The following is a 22,286-nucleotide window of genomic DNA, read 5'->3' on the forward strand; positions in this document are numbered from 1 at the left end:
AAAGTCTTGATCAGGAGGGACACAAGCTACATAAAAAAACTGGAAGGAAAAAAAAGAAAGAAAAAGCAACCCCAAACCACTGAATTTTAAGAAACTTACACTTTTGCTGATCTGTCAACCATCTCTTCTATCACTGCTTATATGCTAGGACAAAGAGGCTCTGGATAGAAATTTAAAGAAATGCAGATACATCAATGACACCAGGGTTTTTTTTTTTAAAGACTTTTCAATTTTTATACAACAAAATTTTCAACTGAAAATACTTTTTCACAACAGTGGAGCAAGCAGTAACTGCCATGTGTGCATTCACAGAACATCACGAGCTAAAACAAAGATGGACAACATCACAAACAGGATCCTCTGCTCATCTGCTCTCCAACCTCATTCTGTGGCAATGGAAGTGTTTTCTGCACAGGTCTTTGTGAGTCCACAAGCAAGCTCACAAATCAAACCTCTACAGCTTGAGGGTTCTGCATAGAAATCTCCATCCCTGTGAGACAGTAACAGGATGTTCCAGCACAGTTTCCTCAAGAGTTCCACAGTTTCACACGTGGTCACTACACAGAGAGCACAGGGTACAGGTGTCAGTGCTAGAACAAAGAGTGAGCCTACACACACTGATGTAGTTTGCCTCAAGTCTCTGCTACACATGTGGATGTAGACACTGAGTGGTTGTCTCTGCTTTAACTCCCTCACAACTGAGCTGACTCCGGAGGGAGGCACCTACACAGGCTGCAGGCAGCCCTGGAGCACCACCTGGAACACACAGGGGTTAACACTGACAGTTCTTCCCTGCTTGCCCTTTTAATTTTTCTTTTTTTCCCCCTAAAGCAAACTCTCAAGTAGGTAAGACCCCAATGCAGTAATTAGTAAGCAAACTTTTACAAGCTGACTTCAGATATCACCTTCCTTCAGCACAACACAGGCAGCCTGGTTCTTCCCCCAGCAAGCAAAGGCAGAGGTCCATTCCTGTGGGCACACAGCTGGCATCCTGCTCCTGCCCCCAGCCTTCCAAAGCTGAACTGTGGGCTGCTTCAAAGAATCTCATCATCTTTTACCAAAGGAGAAAGCCACCCCTCACTTCCAAGGACAATGGCTTCAGCGACAAGTCCAAGGCTCCAGGCCCAGCACAGCAGTCACTGTTTGGCCTTTTTCACAATGGTGCCCACAGCTGAGATCACCGTGGTTTTGGAGCCACTGGCACTGGTTGTCACCGTGACAACACCTGGCAGTGTTGCAGTGGTGGTGAGGATGGTGGGCTGAGCTATCGTTGTTACGGGGATGGCAGAGTCCCACTTGCTCTTCCTCTTCTGGGCATCTGTGAATTTGATTAAACCAAGCACACAAGGATTAATTAGCATTACATTAGAAGTCATCAATCCCTTCTTAACACCCTGTCCTGTCAACCCTTAATATCCCACTGCTTGACTAGACAGATTGCCCGCACATTAATTTCAGGATACACTGGCAGTAAATGGTGAGGAGGAAAGGCAACTTTTGGGGTACCAGGAGTCAGAGTACAACTCTAGACCTGAACTCCAGCCAAAGGGGAGACAGCAGATTTAATTTCAACAGAGCCCATGTATCCCACTCGTCCAGCTACAGCCATGGGACACATTCATCAGCCTCCAATGGTTTTTCTCCCTTCCCCTCAGTTTCCAAGGCAGGAGAATGATTTCCAGTGTCTCCAAATTTCAAAATCTACTGGTTACAGGAACACTCTACAACTACAGACAGCAGCAGGTTTCTTGCCTCACTAGAAAGTGTCTTCACTATCCCACCTGGCCCCAGTCTTTCATTCCAGAAGGACAGCAGGGACTAGAGGAAAGCTAGTCCAACACTCCTTAGAAGAAACACTCCCTTGCATTATCTACAGCATCAATAAGGAGGCTTCAGGAAGCACTAATCCCAGCATTACTGCAGCTTAAGGAAAGCTATTCTTTACCTCCCACAGTGGTGCTGGATGTTGTGGTGGTTGTGGAAGCAGCACTTGTTGTTGTACCCTTTTTAGTGCCAGTCACAAATTCAATCTGGGAAGGGAGAGACACACAGGAGAAAGGGGAGAAAATAAAAAAAATGAAGATACACAGCCTTTTTTATAACCCACAGCACCTCACTATGTTTTTTAAAAACAGCTTTAATGTGATGTAAGACATTGGACTGGCCTCTCAGCTGCCCATCATGCAGGAAGACACAGACCTCAGGCCATGAGAATTAAGGATTAATTAAGCTGCAACCCACCTCCTAAGTCTGATACAATAAAAATGTGTTTGTCAACAAGCACAAGATTTGATACAGCTCAGGATAGATCCTGTTCATCAAACACTGTATTTATGCAGTTAGAAGCACTTACTCATTTTCCCTTAAGGAACATGCAAGGCAAGCCCCTGCTTGCACAATTTATTGTGACTGCATCACAGCAGGAAACCTGGCAACAAGAGCTCCAACAGCACTGCAGCCTCAGAACTGCAGATCTGGGCAAGGGCATGATCAGATACCTGGGTTACTGTGCAAAAAACCAAAAGAAGCAGCAAGACACAGCATGCACTGCACGAAAAACCCTCCATGTACTGGAGATGGAAGGAGCATTCTGCAGCTTAGGTGGCAAATCTCTAACATTAGATTTGTTCTAATGCCAGTCACTGGCTTAAGGAAAACACAGGACAAGAATGAAATCTCTTCCAAAGCCTGTCTGTGTTCTTTTTGGGGCGTATCTAAGAATAACTGGGCTTGTCACAAAACGAACAAAGTTAAAACAGGCCCAGCTTTTCTGGAAATTGGGCACAACAAGGCAATATCACGGAGAACAGAATGCAGGTATTGTCTCACACTGAGACATGATGAGGAAATTAAACTTTAACTAAGCTAGGCACCAGGCAAAATGTCATAAATTAAGGAAAAAGCTGTTCTTTATTCATTATCTAGCCTGTATCTGACTTACTGAATGCCATTTTTAGAGCTCTGGTTTAAAAATACTGGCAAAACAGCAGGAAACCCAGTGGAATAAACAACCTATAAATGGACCTATAAGGAAGGGCAAATTTCCCAAACTGCACAGATCAGGTTAAGACATGCAAGAAGAAAGGAGAGATCTGGGATAAAACAAGCAGTTTTAGCGTAGAAATAGCAAAGCAATAGAATGAAATTCAGCAGGGAAAGAAACAAAAGCCCTGCACCTGCATCTCTTTAGGTTTTGAGTAGGTACCTTTGTGCGTTCCTTCTTGGCCTTCTCCAATTTGTCCATCTCAATCTTCTGGGCTTTAGCTGAGAAAGAGCAGAAGATGTGAAGCACTAAGAACAGTAAAATTCCCTAGTTCTCATTCACACATTTCCCATAATAAAAAAAAAAAATAGATTCAAATTCTATATAGAAAAATTAAACTGCCACGAATGCAACTGCTGCTTTTTAATCAAAGCATTGCAGCACTAATTTAATGATTTGAGAGATGAAAACATCGCAGAACCAATTTAAATTAAAAGTCTTTCCAAACTGATGAAGCATCAATAACATTCAGGCACATCCAACCAGAATGGAGTCATTAAAGAGCAGCATGTGATGACTTCTCATTTATACAGAAAGTGAAGACTCCAGTGCAGTTAATTAAGTACAAAACACAAAGACCTAAGCTAGGACAAAAAAAGAGACTTCCTGGAATTACCTAATGCCTCATAATATGAATCCTCTGACCAGCCATGAGGATCAAACATGTCCTGAAAAAAAAAAAAAAAAAAAAAAAAAAAAAAAAAGAAATCAGATTAGGGCTATTCCCACAGAAACACAAAACCCAGTGCAAAAATGTTTTATCTATTTCTGTTCTCTGATGATAATCAGAGGTGACAATGAGAATCATCACTGATTTCTTCCTGTATCCCAGTGACACAAAGATCCCATCAGACTTTCTTTTGTGGGACTGTGTTCTGTTGTGTATGGAGAAACAGCTTTGAAGCAAAAAGGATGCTGGGGTAAGTCATGCATTTTTCTGCTACTCAGCTTCTTTACCCCCTCAAGGAGTTCCATTCAGACCTCCACACTCCAGCAGTTTTTGTGCAGAATCATTGTAGCAAAGGTTGAGGCACTGAGGCTCAGTGCCACACAAAAACGTTCACCTCACTGCAGAGGCTCAGACTGAGGTTGCCTTACAGGACCTCTAAAAGCAAGCAGGCTCAAGAAAGCCTGAGGTGAGACTCCACACCTCCGTGTTACCTTTACCCACTCCTTTTCCAGTCAAAGGCACTGCCCCTCACCTTTGGATAATTTGTACCGAGTTCATCAATGGAACAAAACTGGATCAGCTTTTCATAGATGCTGCAAAGGAAAAGCAAGAGGTCAGAACAGAACCAGGGAGGTTGAAGGGAACAGAAGTGTTTCAGATGTGTCAACAGAGAGTTTGCCACCTCTTCACACTACAAAGCGAAATGAGAACCTGAGAAGCTACACCTGACCTGCTATGATGGATCTGACACCCCATTATCCACAGTATTTCCTATTCCCCAAAACATCTCCGAGCTCCCAGAACAGTCTCATCTTCTAAAGTACTTCAGCCCAAGCCTCCACATTTAAAGTTTAACCAACACGCAAACTCCAGCCACCGCTTTACCAAACATAAAGAAGAGTTTTACTGTTTCAGTCACAAAATTGAGACAGTTTGGAAGCAGTAGTTCTTCCTGCTCAGGATCCTTCTGCTACTACTCTAACACAGAAGAAAATTCCTCAAATTCACTGTGGTGCTGTGGTCACGTGAAAAGATGGTGGCTCACCTGGGATTGCGAAATTCCTTTTTCCTCTGGATGATGTAGTTCATATCCATGCCCTCTTTCACTTTCCTCTCATACAGCTTTTGAATTTTATCCTAAAGGAGAAAGATTACAGGGTGAGCCAGGGTGACAAACAGCAGCACACCAGCTGATTAGTGTACAAGAGGCCAACTGAACCAGTGACCTCCTTGAATGGATCTGGGATTTCACCTTTACACCAGGGCTAGGCTGCTTAAGAAACACTTTTTCTTTGAATGTCTGAAGTACCTTCATGAGTGTCTGATTGGTAAAGGAATTATCTTTGCACTTACTGAAGGCTTTAGTGATTAAAGATTTGCATATAAGGCACAGACTCCTCCTTCTCAGTCTGCTGTTTCCCTTTACAGCCACAACACAGGGAAGCAAATTCTGAAATTCAGAGGTTCTCCCACAACTCACAGCAACAATCAACACCCACCTGCAGCCTCAGGTGAGCACCTGAGAAACAGCAGCTGGGCTACACTGCCCACAGGGCAAAGTTCCTGCTCATCTGTTACCCAGACAGAGCCAGAGCCAAGTTCTGCTGGACAACTAAACCCAGTGTGACCATCAGGTATTGTTGGGGGTCCCTGCTGGCAGCCAAATGCTCTTAGGAACAATGTGCTCATAAATCCCTGCTTTGGTACAGTCAGATGGAATCAGCTTCTCTTTGCAATCAGCTTCTATCTGCACATCAACCACAAGGCACAAGCTCATGCCAAAGGCAACTTAACTGACTCAGGTTGCAGATGTCAATCTACTCTCCAAAAAGGCTGTAAGATTTCAAATCAAACATGTTTTTTTCCTTCCTCAGCAAGGATGAAAGTATGCAAAAGTATTCCTACTCTGGCAATGGTGAAGGGACAGCAGAGGAAGGAGCTTTCAGACAGATCAGAGAGTTAAGTGGTACTGATAAAATATCCTCTGTAATTTCCACCATCTTTTCTTTTTGACAGAAATTTCTCATGTACAAGGCACATAAAACAAGACCAGAGGCTGGGCCTTCAGTCTTTCAGGATGGGAGAAGCTGAGTCAATTTTCCTTTGTTGCTTCTGGATAAGTCACTTCATGTCTCCCTCCCTGGACAGTCAAACAGAGCTGACTATTGTCTGAGGGCTTGCTGCAGCCTGAATAAAGGAGGATTGTTAAGAACTGATATGAAACTCAACGACCTTAAAAAAACTTTTGTAAGATAAATTTTCATCAGGTTGTCACAAAATCAGCAAGAGGAAATGACACAACCTGCACGACCAGCACACACATTGTGAGGTCTGAAGGAACAAAATGCAAAAAGGCGAATCTAGGAGTAGGAATGATTGAATAGGTATTCCCTTTTATCCCCTCCCCATGGAGTAGCAATCAGGTTCCCCAAGTCCACAGATGGGCAACTACTCAGTCAACTTTATAATAAGAGATCCTCCCTTTGGCAGAGTTCAAAATAGTTTATCAGAGGAAGAATTCGACAAAAGAGCAAACTAAGGAACAATCCCATCTACTTTCTCAGAGTGCTCTAAGATGTGGTTTGACCTGCCAACAGAGGACAAGCCCCCCTTTGATGTAACACACTAAACTGCTGTCAAAGGGGGAAAATTCTGCTTTATCCTGTCTGCTCTGTCAAGCTCTGTGCATTCCTCAGGTCTAACACACTCCTGTTCGCTGATGTCAGAACAGTAAAATCCTCCTACAGCACTAGAGGAGGTTTGGGTGTGCCCAGGTACGGTGTGTGGAGAAGAAAGCATCATCTGGATGGTGAGTCACTCTGAATCACCACTGCATGTTAGGGGCTACTTTTTAGAGCAGTCCAGGAATGATTCTTTACTTGTATTTCTGCTGGACAGAAAACCAGAGTTAAAACTCAAGTGTGCATTAAGAGACAGCAGTCCCTGCTCTTTCATTTGCACACCGTGAGGAGAACACAGAAGGTTACTGCAAACTTGGTCACTGCTGTTATTTGGGTGTGCACCAGAGAAAACATGCATTTGTGTTCTTTTGTTGCCTCTAAGCTACCAGCCTTCCCTCTAAGTGTTTACCATCCACAGACATGTAGGTGGAAAAGGAATCCAGGCATTGCTGCCTCAACTATTCCAGTTTAGGGGATTTCGGGCCTGTGTAGAAAAACAATTTGTTCTTTGCAAGGGAGCTGAATTTGCTGAGGTAAGAGGGAAGCAGCCCTGACAGTAAACATTGTTTCTGTGACACTGCTGGGATCAAGAGCTGTTTTAAAGCATAAATAACCCACAGAAGCTGGAAAACAGCTTAAAGCTACTTTTGAGATTCCTAAACTAGGACTGCTGTAAAGCCTTAACACGGTGCATTCATAAACTCAGTGTGGTAAAACCCATCTTTAATGATGGAGCTTTGCCTTGTGCAAAATTACTGAGAAGGGTTCCCAAATGATGCCCTGAACTACAAGTCTTCTAAAATAAAAAAAAAAGATAATGAAGTGGACTTATACCAACCTGCAATTGGTTCGAACATCTGCCAGGAGGCTCAGGAGGGATTTTGATCTCATCTGGAGACATGTTCCGCACTCTCTCTGAAAAAGAAGCTGCAGAGAGCAAACTGGGATGAGTTCTGGCACTACTGACGTGAATTTCAGCCATACAAGTCATCAAATTTGTTTTGAGTCTTTGTCAGCACCACTCCCTCATTGGGAACCCAGGACAAAGGTGATGAGAATGCTGACAACTGGCACTTGTGGTGTTTTTAAGGTGCTGAGCAAGAAGCAACTACAGAATCTAAAGGTTGGGTCATTAGAAGAGGGATGTGATGCTTGTTTTATTGACACCTGCGCTCTTGGAGAGAGAATTGGACCATGCACGTGGAGGAGCACAGGATCAAGTTTATGCAGTTTGGCTCTTTCCCATTTTGGGGGAGATAATCACCTGGTGACTATTTAGCTCAGGACATACCTGGATGAACCAAAATGGTTCAAGGAGGGAACAATGCTCCCCAAGGCTGTCAAGAGTTAACCACAAGAAATTACATTTCATCCTTAAGTTAACACTTCCTTAACAGGCACTTTGATCTTTGCTTACAGAGACAGACTATTACTAGAAAGAACAACTCGTCCTGCAGGACTGGGAACAGCCCAGTCCAGATTGCCAAATTTCCACAGCTGTTTGTACTGGGATATACTAATAAAGTACCTGATTGCCCTGTAAAGATTAGTTTACAGAGTTATCAGCAAAAGAAATGGCAACATTTCCCCCCATTGCTTGCTACTTTCCCACTATTATGGGAAACCCAGGCAGATTTCTGGCCAAGCCTTGGAGCAGAGATTTGTGCCCCATTTAAGCAACTGGGATTGTTTTCAAGCATAATTTGTCCAGGGAATACATCCCAGGGTTATTCTATAACAGACAGGAGACCTGGGAGCAACAGAGAAGTCACATCGACCAAGTTTTTCACATGTGCAGCTCCCCAGTTACACATTCCTCAGTAAAACTGCCTGAGCTGCAGCTCCAGCACCCAGAGTTCAGCTCCTCTGAATAAAGGCCAGGAGGACCCAAAGGCCAGACAGGGCTGTTGGAACTCTGGAGAGCTGAGGCTACAGATAAACAACACCACACATGATCAGTGCTGCCACAGTTTCCATGCCCTTTGTAAAAATGAGAAGCACGAAGGACAATATCCTTTGGAGAGGCAGAGCTGGCAGGCAACCACTCATTCTGTTTGAACAAGATGCTGCTGAGGGTTAAATTCTTCAGCAGTTGCCAGTAACGAACAAAAAGTGTCCTTTGGCATTTACCAAGTGGGAGCCTTTATGGAAGGAGGAAAGCTTGCCAGAGCCCCCGAAGAAAGGCAGGCAAAGGGAGCTCCCTGACAACAAGGCACACATTTGTTACAGGTTACAGCTGCTGGTGGGATGGGGAAGCCTCTGGGATAATTAGAGCTTCAGGAAACCCAGAAAGACAGTGGCAAAGGCACAGAAGTGTGGCCAACACACAGCATGAAAGGCTTGCTGGGAAAGGTAAAAACTGATTAATGGCTTAAGAGGTTAAGGGACTGCTCTCTCTCCTTTCACAGCATCAGCAGAAACATTAAAACAAAACAAAACAAAACCATTAAATCCAGACTTTATAAGGCAAAGAAAGCTGTCACCGAGACACACAAAGCAGCCACATGCAGACAAGAGGTTTTGCAGAGCAGAGGTTTCTCCTTCCACCTCAAAGCTGAGACAGGGCAGAGAGAGACCCCTTTGTTTATTTCTTACTTTTTATACATTTGTAAATTTGTACATTTATACATTTCTTACTTTTTATACATTGTAAGAAATAAAATTTCTTACATTTTATACATTGTATAAAATCGGCTAGATTTTATACAATCTAGCAGAAGATTGGCTTTTTGGGGTTTCCACCCCTCAGTCTCAGTGGCCAGACCAATTGTCAGTTACAATTGTTTTCAGGTTAGAAATATGCAAACAAAGGACAGAGAATGAAAAACAAGGGATTTGTTTATGTTACATCTGTGGGAAAAGGTAGAAAACTGCTCTAATATTGTACAGTAACTAAAAAGATCTGACCCCATTTAAGAAAATCAAAAGGCTCAGAAAAACCAGGGTAACAGAAAGCACTTAAAAAACATCAAGCCTAGCTCCACATTAGACTTCCCACAGGCTACCTTATCTTTGCAGAGAGCCACAGAGAAACGAAACACTTATGGGAAGGGGAACTATGTGCTCGTATAAACCCAGCAACTCTGGACACGACCTCTGTTTTACCAGCAAAAAAAGTCAAAGTCATGTGAATATCTTCAGAAATCTATTCAAAGCCCCCTTGAAAAGGAAAACTTTGGAGGCAGAACAAGAGCTCCCAATGAGACAATATATTATGATGCATGACTTTCCAGGTTTGGTGCTCATTTCCTCTTTTGTGAAAAGCCTTGTGAAAACAATCCTTTATCAACATTATGGGGGGAAGCATCTTTTAATGGTTTACAAGGAACTGGAACTAAGGAATCTTTGCCTCCTACAATCCCACCAGAGCTGGCAGCAACTGAACACTGCCAGCAGCAAGGCAGGACATGCACTTCACAAACTGAGCACAAACTTGCAGCATTACTCAGCTATCTCATCATTTTGCAGCCAGACTGAGTTGCCACATCATTAGGAAGAAAAGGATGAGTTCAAGGGTGAGTTTAACCCCATTGGGCTTGTTTAGAGTAAGAAAGTACAAATTATCCATGCCCTCCAGCAGTCCTCAAACTCGCTCCCCAAACAGAGAGAACGGCTGAATCCACAGCATCTTTTCCCCTAGAGGAAAGGGCAGTTGGGATTATAATCCTGGCACTTGCATGTATGGCCATACGCTCCTGTATAAAGCATTTTGTGTTTTACAAGTCCCAAGGGCAGCTTTCCACCATCTCTACAGCAATAACTGGAGATGAACAGCTCACAACGAGGTGTGTCCTCACAGGATACATCCAACTGCTCTGTGCATCCTGTTATTCCTGCCAAGATCAAAGTTTTACATTGACATGAGTCACAGGTAGTGACACTGGCTTCAGCCCCTAGTTTGCCTGTAATTTGCAGGCTCACAGCCTAGAGGATCTCCAAGTGTGGACCTCAGGAAGTGGCTGTTGGCACAATTAATCACTCCAGGCACACCCAGATTCTGGCTCACAGTAAGTAAATATCTTCCCCAATCAGATTCTTAGACAAAGAACTAAGGTTCTGAAGCAGATCCCATGAGTCAGATGGGGGTTCAAGAAAGCAGGGACCACTCCCCCTGAAAGCATCCTGCTGCTGGTGCTTAGTCTCCTTCCACAATCTGACCTAAAAATGTGCTTCATCAGCACAAGCAACAGGTATTTGTAGCTTTTTGTGCAGTCAGCACATGCAATATGGAAAAGGAAAGCCATGCACAGCAGGCCAAAGCACAGGCAAATATTAGGGGGTACCTTGCAAAGACTGAGCACCTCAGCAGTCAGTGAAGGACATTTGCTCACCAGATCTTGGTGAGTCACAAAATTAAATGGAAATGCTACAATTAATGTGCTTCAATTTGAGATAGATAATGTGACCTATATCAAATAGCAGGACACAATCTGCAAAGCAGGAGAGGAAGTGGCACAGTGCAAACTGTGAGCTCCACTTCCAGAAGGAAATGACTGCTCTCAGTCCAAAGGCTGTGCTGGAGACATTGCCAGAGAGCACACAGGAATTCTGTTTCCTACAGATGGGTAGGAACCCTTTCCTAGTGCAGAGAAAGCCAAAATAACAGAGCACAGGAGCTGGCAGTACAGGACAGACATGGTTGGATCATGGCTCTTGGATTAACACTGCTCCCAGGTAGGATGAAGAACTCCTGTCCCTTTCAGGGGTCACTGTTATGCTGTGTTCGAAGCAGCTACAAGGGATTAGAGACAGTTCAGGTGCCAGTTTGTTTCTAAAGGTCACGCTATACAAAAAAACCCAAGGGTTTCCCCTGGAGACTTGCAAACCGGTGGTGCCTGATCTCTAAAACTGCATTCCCTGGCACTCTAGTCAAGGCTGCTTGGCATAACCCAGGGTGGGGGGGGGTTGTGATTTCCTGGCACCAGAGCACCCAAATCAGAGGGAAGAACTGGAGATAACAACATGCCAGTGAGTCACCCATCCATGGAAGGACACCAGGTCCCTTTCTGCTCCGTGGGCTGAGAAATGCAGAGGGAGACCTGCAACTCAGCCTTACTTTCTGCTCTTATGAACACTGACTTTGTGCTGAGATATCCCAAGGGCTGGAGAGAATATTTCTTACGATGCAAAAGGGAAATAACTACGCTGCAAAGAACTTCAGGAAAAAAAACCTCTGCATCCTAAGAGTATTATTTTGTAAGGCTGCAGGAAACAGCAAATGCCATGTTGTGGCAACATCATGAACTCTTCAGAACAGTACAAAAAGCCCCAAAGGACAATGATGATGTAGAAATCTATGAAAATAAGTTTCACACGTATTTCCTTCTCAACCATGGGGCTGAAACCTTCCCTCTCATTCTGTCAGTCATTGATTATGTGATTACTACTTTGGCATAAGTCAGGACAACCATGCCCTTTTCCAGCAGCTCACCCTACTGTTTTCTTTGTGCCAACTCCAGTGCTCACCTAGCATGCACTAAGCACATCAGGGAATGGATCCAGCTGGGAGCCTCACAGGGTAAAAAAAACCAACAAAAAAACCCCCCAAACAAAACAATAAAAAAAAAAGTAGTGAAGATGGATCCCAGCTGGCTCCCACTCCCAGAGCTGCTCCAACGTTATCGTGCATCCGGGGGAGGTAAAACACAAACAGTGCTTTTGGCATGAGCCTACATTTATTTAATACTTAAGCAACTGCACAATCACAGATGTTAATAAAGGTGATGCTGAAAAATGTAGGGTTATCTTCTGAGAAGGGCAGGCCTGTATGCTTTTAATCCAAAAAGCAGTTGTGGAAAACTGTCCAAGGAGGACCTTGACTTCCACAGACTGACAGACAAAACTTGAGGTGTCCCAATTGGAGCACTTACTTGCTTTATGTCAGAAAATCTTGTACTTTTTTCCATTAAAGAATTTTAACTGTGAAAGTCCAAGTTTCATGGACTTTCACAAGAAAGGGAGTGGTTCTTACATTACTCCAACCGTAAGTCTCTTGCAACAGTTCATTTTCAACTAGATAAGATATGGTCTAATGGAACAGACCTACAGAATCCAGCATGGCAAGTATGCTGGCCTCTAACAGCCTGGCACAAAGCCAACCTGCACACTGCTGTTGGGAAAGGATCTTAAAGATAAGATTCCAGAGACCTCAATCCAGGTCTCAGACTCTCCAACACTGTTCACCCGTGAGTTGTGACACTGCCAAGTGTTTCCTGCGCTGCTTTTAAACCCATGTGCAAGTCTGGACCATCAGGAGGGAAAGAAATCCAGTCTGGGCAGTGACTGGGGGAAAAGGGGACTAACAGAATTGTAACCTGAGCCTTACACCTTCATTAAGGACTTCCCGCTACATTGCTTCACAAGCGCAGTTTCACCCGTTTGTAAAATACAGAGGAAAAGAGCAGTTGGCTTCCAGAGATTTTGCTGAACTTTTTACCCCAAATGCTCTTGTGTCATCCATGTTTCCAGGGGGCATTTTGAGGCAGATGAGTAGGCTGGAGAAAGATTTCTGTTGCATTTGATAATGAGATTGGTTGAAGCAGTTTTGCCCTCTAAAGACAAAAAATCCAATAGAGCAGTTGCAAAGTCAGGGCAGGCCAACTAAAAAGGACTTATAAATTCCAGAATTCAGTGATGGTTGCTGTAGGAGTCACAGCTGAGCAGCTGAGTATTTACCATCTTAATTTACACTTGTCACATTTTATGGGTGAAATAGTAAACTGATTGGAGAGGAGAAGCAACTTCCAAACTCATTAGTTCTTAACAATATTATTACATGATACCACACAACTGCAGGAGTAACCTCAGGAACAGAGCATCAGCTCAAGACAGTCAGAAATGCAATATAAAACCCAGTTTCTGTGCAGCTCCAAAGAGAGCAAGCAGAGGATTGTATTTCAAGCTGACAATCCAGGACTTTCCAAATCTGATAATGGTGCAATGAATAAATGAGATGTCACGAAAATCAAGTAAGTTTTAGTAACCATTAGAAAACACACGATACTATGTCAGCACAGCTGTGAATCTCCAAGTGGCTCACATTTAAATGGGGATACTTTTGTTGAGTTTTGGAAGCCACAGAACAAAGTCATCACTCCTGGTTCCACTGGCTCTGTCTAGACAGAGCTACACTATTGGTTTTAAGCTCATCTAGGAAAACACCGACACTGCCCTTTACATACATTTAAACATGAAATTATTTTCATATTTTTAGGCATGAAACCTTTCTCCCAGAAGAAAAGTTCACTGAAAATATTCAGGCAGTAATTGAGACCACACCATTGCCAGGGAGAGAGAAGATGCTTTTTACAAGGTGGGACTTAAAAGGTCTAGCTTGGAAAAAAACCTATGAATAAATACTTCAGAGTGAACTTACCAACTAGCTCCTGAGGATCTCTTTTCTCCACTTCTGAGAATTCCTGCAAAAAAGGAGGAAGAAACAGATTTTAGTCAAGTTATGCCTCTAACCAAAAAAGCTAAGCTGTTTATTTGTTTACAGATTTACAACTGTATTCTGAGACAAGAGAATAAAAATTAAGAATGAAATTCCATTTATTAGATAAGAGGACAATGTCTGGACTATGGAAAGTCAAAGTCTAATAGGATACTCCACTTCTTTGCAAAGCTAAATTTAATGAATTAAGGCTTTGTTTCAACAGGCCTTGGACATTGAACTCCTTTGGAATTCCACAGAAACTGCTATACTCAAAGCCTTTCCTCACGACAGATAAAACCATAGATTCTTCATTTTTGGTGACTGTTCCTGGGCACCAACCAGGAGCCAGTGTTTTCGAGTTAGGTAAACACAGGCTGGGTCCAGCCCACAGGAGACTCCTTTAGTCCTGGGAATGCCGACCACAAGGCTGTGCAACTCCCAGTGCTCGGAGCAGGACCAGCCTGGCGCACTCCCCAGAGGAATGTGACACCAGCCCAGGTGCTCCCAGAGCTCAGCGACTTCAGGGCAGCTCCTGATCAGCCTCTCCAGCCTCCCAGAGCTCTGCAGGGTTCCAGGCTGCAGAGGTTTGCCAGATGTGTGTGTGTGATGGCAAGTTCTTCTCTGCCACTGTGCCATGCAGGGTTTGGATGACAAATCCACTCCAAACCAAACTGACAGGGAGTGTGGAGGTGATGCAGATCCTCCGCTCCTATTTTAGAAGGATGACCCCACTTCACTGTCAGTTCTCTTGCTGCTGCTTCCCAGGAGTGATACACCCAACCTGCTCTACCAGAGACTCAAGGGCAACATCCACTGGCTTGCAGTGCTCTGGAGATCTCCACGCAGCTAATCCTTGCCTGGTTATAGGAACTAAGGACACTTCATTTGCAGATGTTTGCAGCACAGTGTGCTGAGCAGGAGGCACTCTGTAGGATAAGACACGCTTAAATGTGGTTTCACCATACTAAGACCAACACCCAAATATTTTGGTGCTTCTGGGAGATCCCAGGAGAGTCACAAGCGATATCAAGTTCAGCACAAATAAAGTTTCTGAAACAGTACCAGCTGTATCCCAACAATGCCCCCTCCCCCTGCCTCCCTCCCAAAGACCTTTTGTGACTCACTGGACTGTTTGTCCAAAATTCCTCAGTGCCTCCAAACACTGAAGCCATTCATTGAACCTGACACTGACAGAATGCTGCCTCCTTGCTGCTTGGTAACCGCTCCCTGACCCTCTCCTTTCCTCCATTTCCAGTCAGGTGAGAGGTGCATCAGGTGAGGAGAGAGCACTGAGGTCACCAAGCCAGATGTGGGAACAGCCTGTGCCAAACTCACTTGGAAAATGACCCATTTTCAGAGAAGCCAAAGCCCTCTGGAAGCAGAAAAAACAAATTCTTTGTGTGGCACTAACTGCTACAGGGCATTTTTTATAGCCATTCATGGAAGACACAAAAAAAAAAAAAAAAAAAAAGGAAAGCACTATTTCTGCATTAGTACACTTGGATCACAAAAATACAAGGCTAAAGCTATTTTAGAAAAAGAAAGAAGTACACAGAGGAACACGCATCTTCTCCCTGGCCAGCTGGCCCCAGGCCTCTCTGAGATGGGCTGAAGTGTCACAGCTCCAACCCCTTTGAGACAATGCCTCTGGTGTGTGCATTAACAGCTCTTCTCCCTGGGCCTCCATCAACACAGACAGAGAAAAATTTACACAGGAACATGACATTTCAAAGCAAAAAACGTATGCCAAAGCAGTAGCTCCCTTTGGTGAGAGCACTGGACAGGAATCCAGGGAATCCAGACTGTGTTCTCCACAAACCTACATAGATGGGGAGTTCACAGACTGAGCTTCAGGTCAGCACTGGAGAAGTGGGAGCAATTCTGTGGTAACTGATGGGCTGTGAGGACAAATCCAGATGAACATGGAGGCTGGAGAAGCTCACAGAGCTGCAGACACAAGGTAACATCTGTCCAGGCACATACAGTGACTCACCAGCAGTAAATGCATGTGCTCAGGAGGGTGCTCATTCCCTTTCAGGAGGGTAGCTTGGCTAGATGGGCAATTCAAACGATTTTTCACCTTGGGTTGAGATAATAAACAAATTTTTCACCTTGGGTTGAGATAATAAACAAATGTTTGTTGAGGTGAAAGGAGGGAACTGCTTTAGCTCCAACCTTGATTAAACTATATCCTGCACTCTTATCTCTGGAAAGTCTTAAGTGGAACTGAGAGGGAAGTAGAAGAGACAGGATATGTCCCTGATCAGCTCTCGATCCTTCCTCATACCCAGCACTGCATTTATTGTTCCATTATGCTCCCCATCTCCTTCTGCCCACTTGCCCTCAAGAGCAAGAGAAATAATCCCCCAAAACAGCAATACTGCCAGGCAGGTATTTAAGCAACCCAGAGGCACAGCCAAATTCAGGTGCATTAGACATGGGCCACATGACCCCAAAAAGGCTGCCCACTTATTAGGGCCACTAACAGACTCGCAAGGGGCTGTGCTGCATTTCTGACTTTTCCAGAGGCCCATTTTCGAGTCTCCTGTGTGCCTGGAGTTAGTACCAAGCATAAGTACACAGCTCTCAGGAAACATGAACTAAGATGCTCAGAGAGAATCTGATGGCCAAACTCTTTCCTGTCATGTACCTTATATTAGACAAAGATCTCTGAAATGTCAGCTGTGTTAAACACTATGCTCTATAAACTTCCAGAATCATCAGTAAGTTTGCTTTCACCAGATTTTTCTTCTTTAATTTGCATCCTTTGAGTCTGTCCCATTTATAACAGGCTAAATAAAGCCAGTCCTATCAGGCTCCACTGTTTTGCCCACACTTTCCCACCACAGCTGCTCCAGCAAGTCCAGTCCCCACATCCTCAGGCCTCAGCCAAGACATCAGAGAGCCCAGAGCTACACCAAGCAAAAGCAAACACGTTCAGCACTGGATTGCAGCCACACCTCACTGCCCAGGGGATAAGAATTTTGCTTAGTGATGAGTTCCTTCATACCTCCACCCACTGCTCCATCCTGAACGAGCTGGAGACATCAACACAGCTTTTCATTAACTTGGGCTGCTTTCAAACCTCTTAAACGCCTTCAAAAAAACAAATGGATGACCAACTTCTCCTACAGTGCTTGTTCATATTTGCTCAGTTTGATGGTTGGAAACTACAAGGCAAGCATCAACAACTCAACCAAAGTTTGGCAGATGAAAGGTTTAAGGAGTCTAAAAATCTTCAGTGGAGCAATCACACAACAAGAGCTGTTCTACACCCCCTTAGGTTAATTTAAGTTTGAGACACACGATGAGTACAATGAACTGATTAGGAAGGACAGCATAAAAACCACAGATCTGCAGAACCAATCTAATACATTAAGTGGAATGAAATGGAGAATCACCAAGTGGAAAAATAAGGTAAAATAAATACTGAAAAACTGCTACCTTTTGGTTATGAAAGAGAAGAAATATTTATGCTTGGATGAGAGGTTTCTAAAGGAATTCCAAAGCATTTAAACAATGGAAAATTTGAAGGCGACTGTATTTTATATAGGGAAGTTACCTAAATCCACTTAGGCAAAGGTGATCTCTCTGTAGATTACATCCCCAATACCCGCTTTGTTATGTATCAGTATCTCACATGGAGCATAAAATCAATGATGAGTGGTTCCAGCAGGAGGGATTTCACGTCAAATCTCCCTATCAGAGTCAATATATGAAGTTATTAGAGATGTAAAGCATCCCAGAGCTAAAAGCATCACTTAAAGGGCTCATTTCCATTTGAATTCTGCTATTTCAAAAATAGCAAGGTTAAGACCTTGCTAGTGGCACCTGTACCACAGTTTTCACAAACCAAACCCCTTCAAATCAGTACAGAAGCAACTTTAAATTCACTTATAGCTTGAGTTTAAATTAAAAAAAAAAAAAAAAAAAAAAAAAAAAAAAAAAAAAGGCAGAACTGTGCTTTATCATACACTCAGCAAGTTGATTTTCTGGCTGCCACCTACTCTGCAGCCTTGATCTCACAAGATCAACAGTTTAAGGGCCCAAAGCCAGACAACCTCACTCCAACAGAGCCACTGAAAGGAGTCAAGGGATGCCATAGTGCTCCAGAGCCAAGTTGGAAGAAGACTGGAAACACAAAAACAAGCAGGAGGGAGACTCCTTTCCCCTGATCTGGAAAGCAATAAAGAGCAAACTCTGAAGAGCACAAGCTGCTATGAACAAAGAATTAAAAAAAACCCCAAAGTGCATATTTTTCATAGATTTCTGTGCTTCCAAGAACAATTGTGCACATCAGCTCACCGACAGCAGACAACAATTCTGCTGTTACTAATCCTGTTTGAGTATAGGAAAAGGTTTTTTATTTTTTCCACTTTCCCAAGACAAATGTTTTTTTCCAAGCCCTGGTCAAGATGATTCTGCCTGCAAGAGCCTGGCTCACGAGCACCCAGAGTGCTGGTTCAGTTTTCATATATCAGCATCAGTTAAAGAGGAGCAAGATGAAGGGAGCGTGTGTACACACACATAAGGAAAGTGCTGCATTTTGCTTGAAGCTTTCACCTCACTGGGGTGAAATACAGACCATCTTTGCAGTCCTACAGTGTCTCCATCCAGTTACATAAAAAACAGTGTCTGCTCAGGCTGCATGGAAAATAAAAACAATCAAACACAATCCTCACAGCATGGAACAGAGATTAAAGGAAGGAAGCAAAACAATATGAATCTGAGACTGATGAATTCCAGTTTGGACAGGCTTGCCCAGAGCAGCTTTATTTAATGGAAAGAATGGACTGACTTAAAGCAGTGCTCACGAAATCCTTGCTGAAACAAGATCCATAAATCCAGCACAATGCTCACATCCAACGTAACTGTTGGCATTAACTGTCGCCACAAGACACAAATCCAAGCAATTCTTGCAGAAGCAGGTGCACATGTCAGTGCAGGTGCACTTCAAACTGCCAGGAGAAATGGTTCAAGAGGGAGGCAGAAGATACAAAACCAGACCCTGATGGCTTTAACTAAGGAAATTTCAAGGAATGGTGAAGTTGATGGCAGGTTTGCAGCCAACTGTACCCCACAGTTTGATTTTTCCACTGACTTTCAGGTAATATTAAAAACAACTAGCTCAGACAGTACCTCCCCCTCACCATTTTTTTTTTCCCCAGCAAATGCTCTCGTGTTGCAGAATTTCTTCTCTCTCCCAACTACTTCACTTGATCATTTGCACATATATTTAATGCCAATTTAAACTGTCAGCCACAAAATGTACAGACCAGTCACATCATTGTCAAGCAGTGTTTCATTTGAAGATACTGCAGAGAATTTTTCAGTAGTCCTTCCTCCAGTATCCAGGGGATCTGCTGCTGTAATAGCTGTTACAGTGTATTTCTTGAATCTGAGCAAGTGCCAGCAACAAGCTTTTGTAATTTTCCCTCCTCTCTACAATTCCCACTAAAATTCTCTACTCTCCTGTAGTCCCAACACAAAAACAGCCTCACTTGGCTGAGTATGATGGAAAGAAACTATAACTTAGCAGAAAGTGTTAGCAGAGTTGTCTAAGCCAATAGTGATGATGGCCATGCCAGAGCAAACAGGTGAAATGTCCACATCATGCAGGCAGCAGGAAAAAGAACCCCAAACCCTGCATCATGCTTTTTTTTTTCCTCCCTTTTCTTTTCTTGTTTTAAAGGAACATGGTAGCAATTACGTTCTTGCTTTTCCACTACAAAGATCAGAAGCGCTCATGCGAACAGAACACCAGAAAAGTCTCATTTAATATTAAAAGTACATGACAACAACGATTTCATTTCTTGCTCCCCAGATCTGCCTGAGGTAGGTGTGCACCCAGGCTGAAGGCAGCAGAGTGCATGTCAAGTGCATTTAGAGTCTGGGGAAGGGAAAGCCAGGCAACAGGAGTACAATGCTTTTATTCCTCCTCCCCCACTACCCCTTCTTTTTTTTTTTTTTTTTTCTTGTATTGTGAGAGACGAGAATCCCAAGAGAAAGCTTGAAACAAGCACATTTCCTTCAGCCACATCCTGTTTGCCAGCTCTGCTACATAGCTCCAGGCAAAGTGCCCAGTTCGGCATAAGAAATTTAACTCAGAAAAACCTGCAGGGACCATGATCTAGATACCTAGAGAAGTCCAGCAGCTCAGAAAGAAGCCACCATAGGAAAATAATCCCCGATATATCCAGCCTTCAGTGATACTGATGCACAGGCTTTACAAATCTGTTTGGAGATACAGTCACAGACAGAAAGGGAAGGAAGAACAAATCAGAGTCAACTCCTGAGACATCCCCTACTAAAATGTGTGTAGCTGACACTGCCTTTCACTTTTCCAGCTAAATTACATCTAAAAATCCACATTCATTAATGAAATGTAATAAACCAACCCACTGAAAAAATCCCAACCAAGATCTGGCAAAACATTTCAGTGAGAAAGTGCTTTAGAAAGGAAGCATTCATAGCAAAAAGCCTTTAAATAGCTTCTTTGAAACTCGACTCCATTCACCTGACATATGCTATCTCAATATTTGACAAAGATTATTTGTCAGGAGTAATTTCCAGTCAAGGAAATGTGTGCCAGGACTTTTGCTTTCCATGTGGAGCTACAGTTAATAACACCTGCTTCCCAGTGGAGCCTGGTCCCGAAGCTACCTGCTTCGCTTCACAGCTCCAGGAGCACAACAGCTCCCAGCAGCCTGTCCCTGATCTGCACAGCCCAAAAATTCTGCTTTCAAGTCACTTTTGCTTCCTGCAGTGAAATAGAAATTCACTGGTAAAGTACCAGCAAGACATGACAAGGCTGGAAGTGTCAAGCTACTTTGATGATTTCATTTTTTACAGCTTGTAGCAGTGCAGAATCAAGTAGAAGGTGAAGGTGGGCTGTGAAAATTCTGAAGCGTCACGGCAGCAAAGGAAAGGCTCACAAGAGCTGACAAAATTAACTTCTTGCACAGGCTTTCTCCCCTAACACATAGTACTAAAAATTCTTCATGGTTTGGAGTAGAAGCAAGGTATAAGAGCAAGTGCCCTCAGTGAGACATTCACTCCTCCACGAATGGGTCCGACAGAATTTATCCAGATTTTGCTTCTTCTGTACCCAGAACAAGGCAGCTGGAAGGAGCTATTTTCAGCTATTTGCTGGTATTTGAGGCCATGCTCCATCTGTGCTGACTGCTCAGCCTCTCACTCTGACATGCACGGACCTGCACATCAGAACAGCCTATTTGAGAACAGCAGCCAGAAATAATCGCAGCTACAGAGCTGGACTTGAAGAACTCAGACCTTTATCAGGTGAAATATGCAAAGGGAAGCAGCTCCAGAAAGGACTTTTCTTCAAGTTTAAAGACAAACAGAACAAGCCTGGCTCTTCTTTGGAGGAAGGCAAGCCACACCTGTGTCAATAATCCCTGGTATTTAGTACTGCAGGGAGTGAAGAGTCTGCTGCAACATGTATGCCCGGCGGGGAGGAAGGAACAAGCATGTCCACGGACATGTCTCATCTTCCAAACAGCTCCAGAGCTGGATGGAAGCCAGGAGCTCTCCAGGAGGTATTTCAGTTTCAGAGCCCAACAAGGCTGTGATCTGTCTCCCTTCAGACAGAGCTTGGAGACAGGAGTACGTGTGGCAAGGGGCAAAATAACCCCAGATGCCAAATGTTGTTTTGCTTCCTGCATGCAAAACAGCTTTGACTGCCTGGGATATTCTCTGGCAATAACCAAGGTTCACCCAGATAAAATGGGAAGCAGGTATCAGCTGGTTTCATGTCTGGGTACTCACTGCAGCAGTGCAGAGACCAGCATTTACAGCTGAGTTAACTCTACTCCCCTCTAAACTATCTGGTTCTCCCTAAAGAGCTCTGAAAAAGTGTCTTCAAACCTAAAACAAGGGAAAACTACACAGAGTTGGAAGCACAGACAGCATTTTACACAATTACATTAAAAGGAAACTAAAACACAGAAAAAGAATCTGGAACTGCAGTGCTTATCACTGGAACCTTCAGGCTGTGCTTCCAGGCAAAGGAATGAGTGAGGAAACAAACCAGTGGAGTTCTAACCTTGACCCCGACCCTGGGAACTGTGCAGTTCATGGTTTGAAAGTGTTTACAGAGGTATGCTCACAGCCAGGCATAATGCAAGGCCATGTTAAGGATACAATTTTCCCAAACATATTTTTCCCCTTCTTCGGAGCAAAATAATTAGACCAGAGATGAAAGTTAGTAAGTAAGTTCAAGCATTTTTGAGAACCTGGCTTGCTGAATGCATGCTGAATTCAGAGAAATTAATATGCCTTATCAAAGGAAGAGTTAATTTCAGGGATTACGTTACTGCACACACACCCATTTACTGGCTCTCAGTACTTACCACTTTTCCTTTAAATCAAGATAATTTTGGTATTTAAACAAACAGGTTAAGGCAGATTAAAAAACCCACTGCAGTCAAAAGCCTC

The 22,286-nt window shown here is 43.6% G+C and overlaps 1 protein-coding gene across 2 annotated transcripts in view; it reads right to left on the reverse strand.

Annotated features, from left to right (window-relative positions):
* Nucleotides 1-230: 230 nt before the first annotated feature.
* Nucleotides 231-22,286, reverse strand: part of SAP30BP (SAP30 binding protein) — a 29,776-nt gene continuing 7,720 nt past the window's right edge. For both annotated transcript variants that reach the window (XM_040081990.2, XM_040081991.1), the window contains 8 exons: nucleotides 13,770-13,812; nucleotides 7,233-7,321; nucleotides 4,759-4,850; nucleotides 4,246-4,306; nucleotides 3,660-3,711; nucleotides 3,206-3,264; nucleotides 1,946-2,030; nucleotides 231-1,318 (listed from right to left, as the gene is read on the reverse strand). In XM_040081990.2, coding sequence (XP_039937924.1) covers nucleotides 1,137-1,318; nucleotides 1,946-2,030; nucleotides 3,206-3,264; nucleotides 3,660-3,711; nucleotides 4,246-4,306; nucleotides 4,759-4,850; nucleotides 7,233-7,321; nucleotides 13,770-13,812 — 663 coding nt within the window. In that variant the 3' untranslated portion in view covers nucleotides 231-1,136. The remainder of the gene's footprint in view (nucleotides 1,319-1,945; nucleotides 2,031-3,205; nucleotides 3,265-3,659; nucleotides 3,712-4,245; nucleotides 4,307-4,758; nucleotides 4,851-7,232; nucleotides 7,322-13,769; nucleotides 13,813-22,286) is intronic.

The sequence above is a fragment of the Hirundo rustica genome, chromosome 18 (genome assembly GCF_015227805.2).
Source record: "Hirundo rustica isolate bHirRus1 chromosome 18, bHirRus1.pri.v3, whole genome shotgun sequence".
NCBI classification, from domain to species: Eukaryota; Metazoa; Chordata; class Aves; order Passeriformes; family Hirundinidae; genus Hirundo; species Hirundo rustica.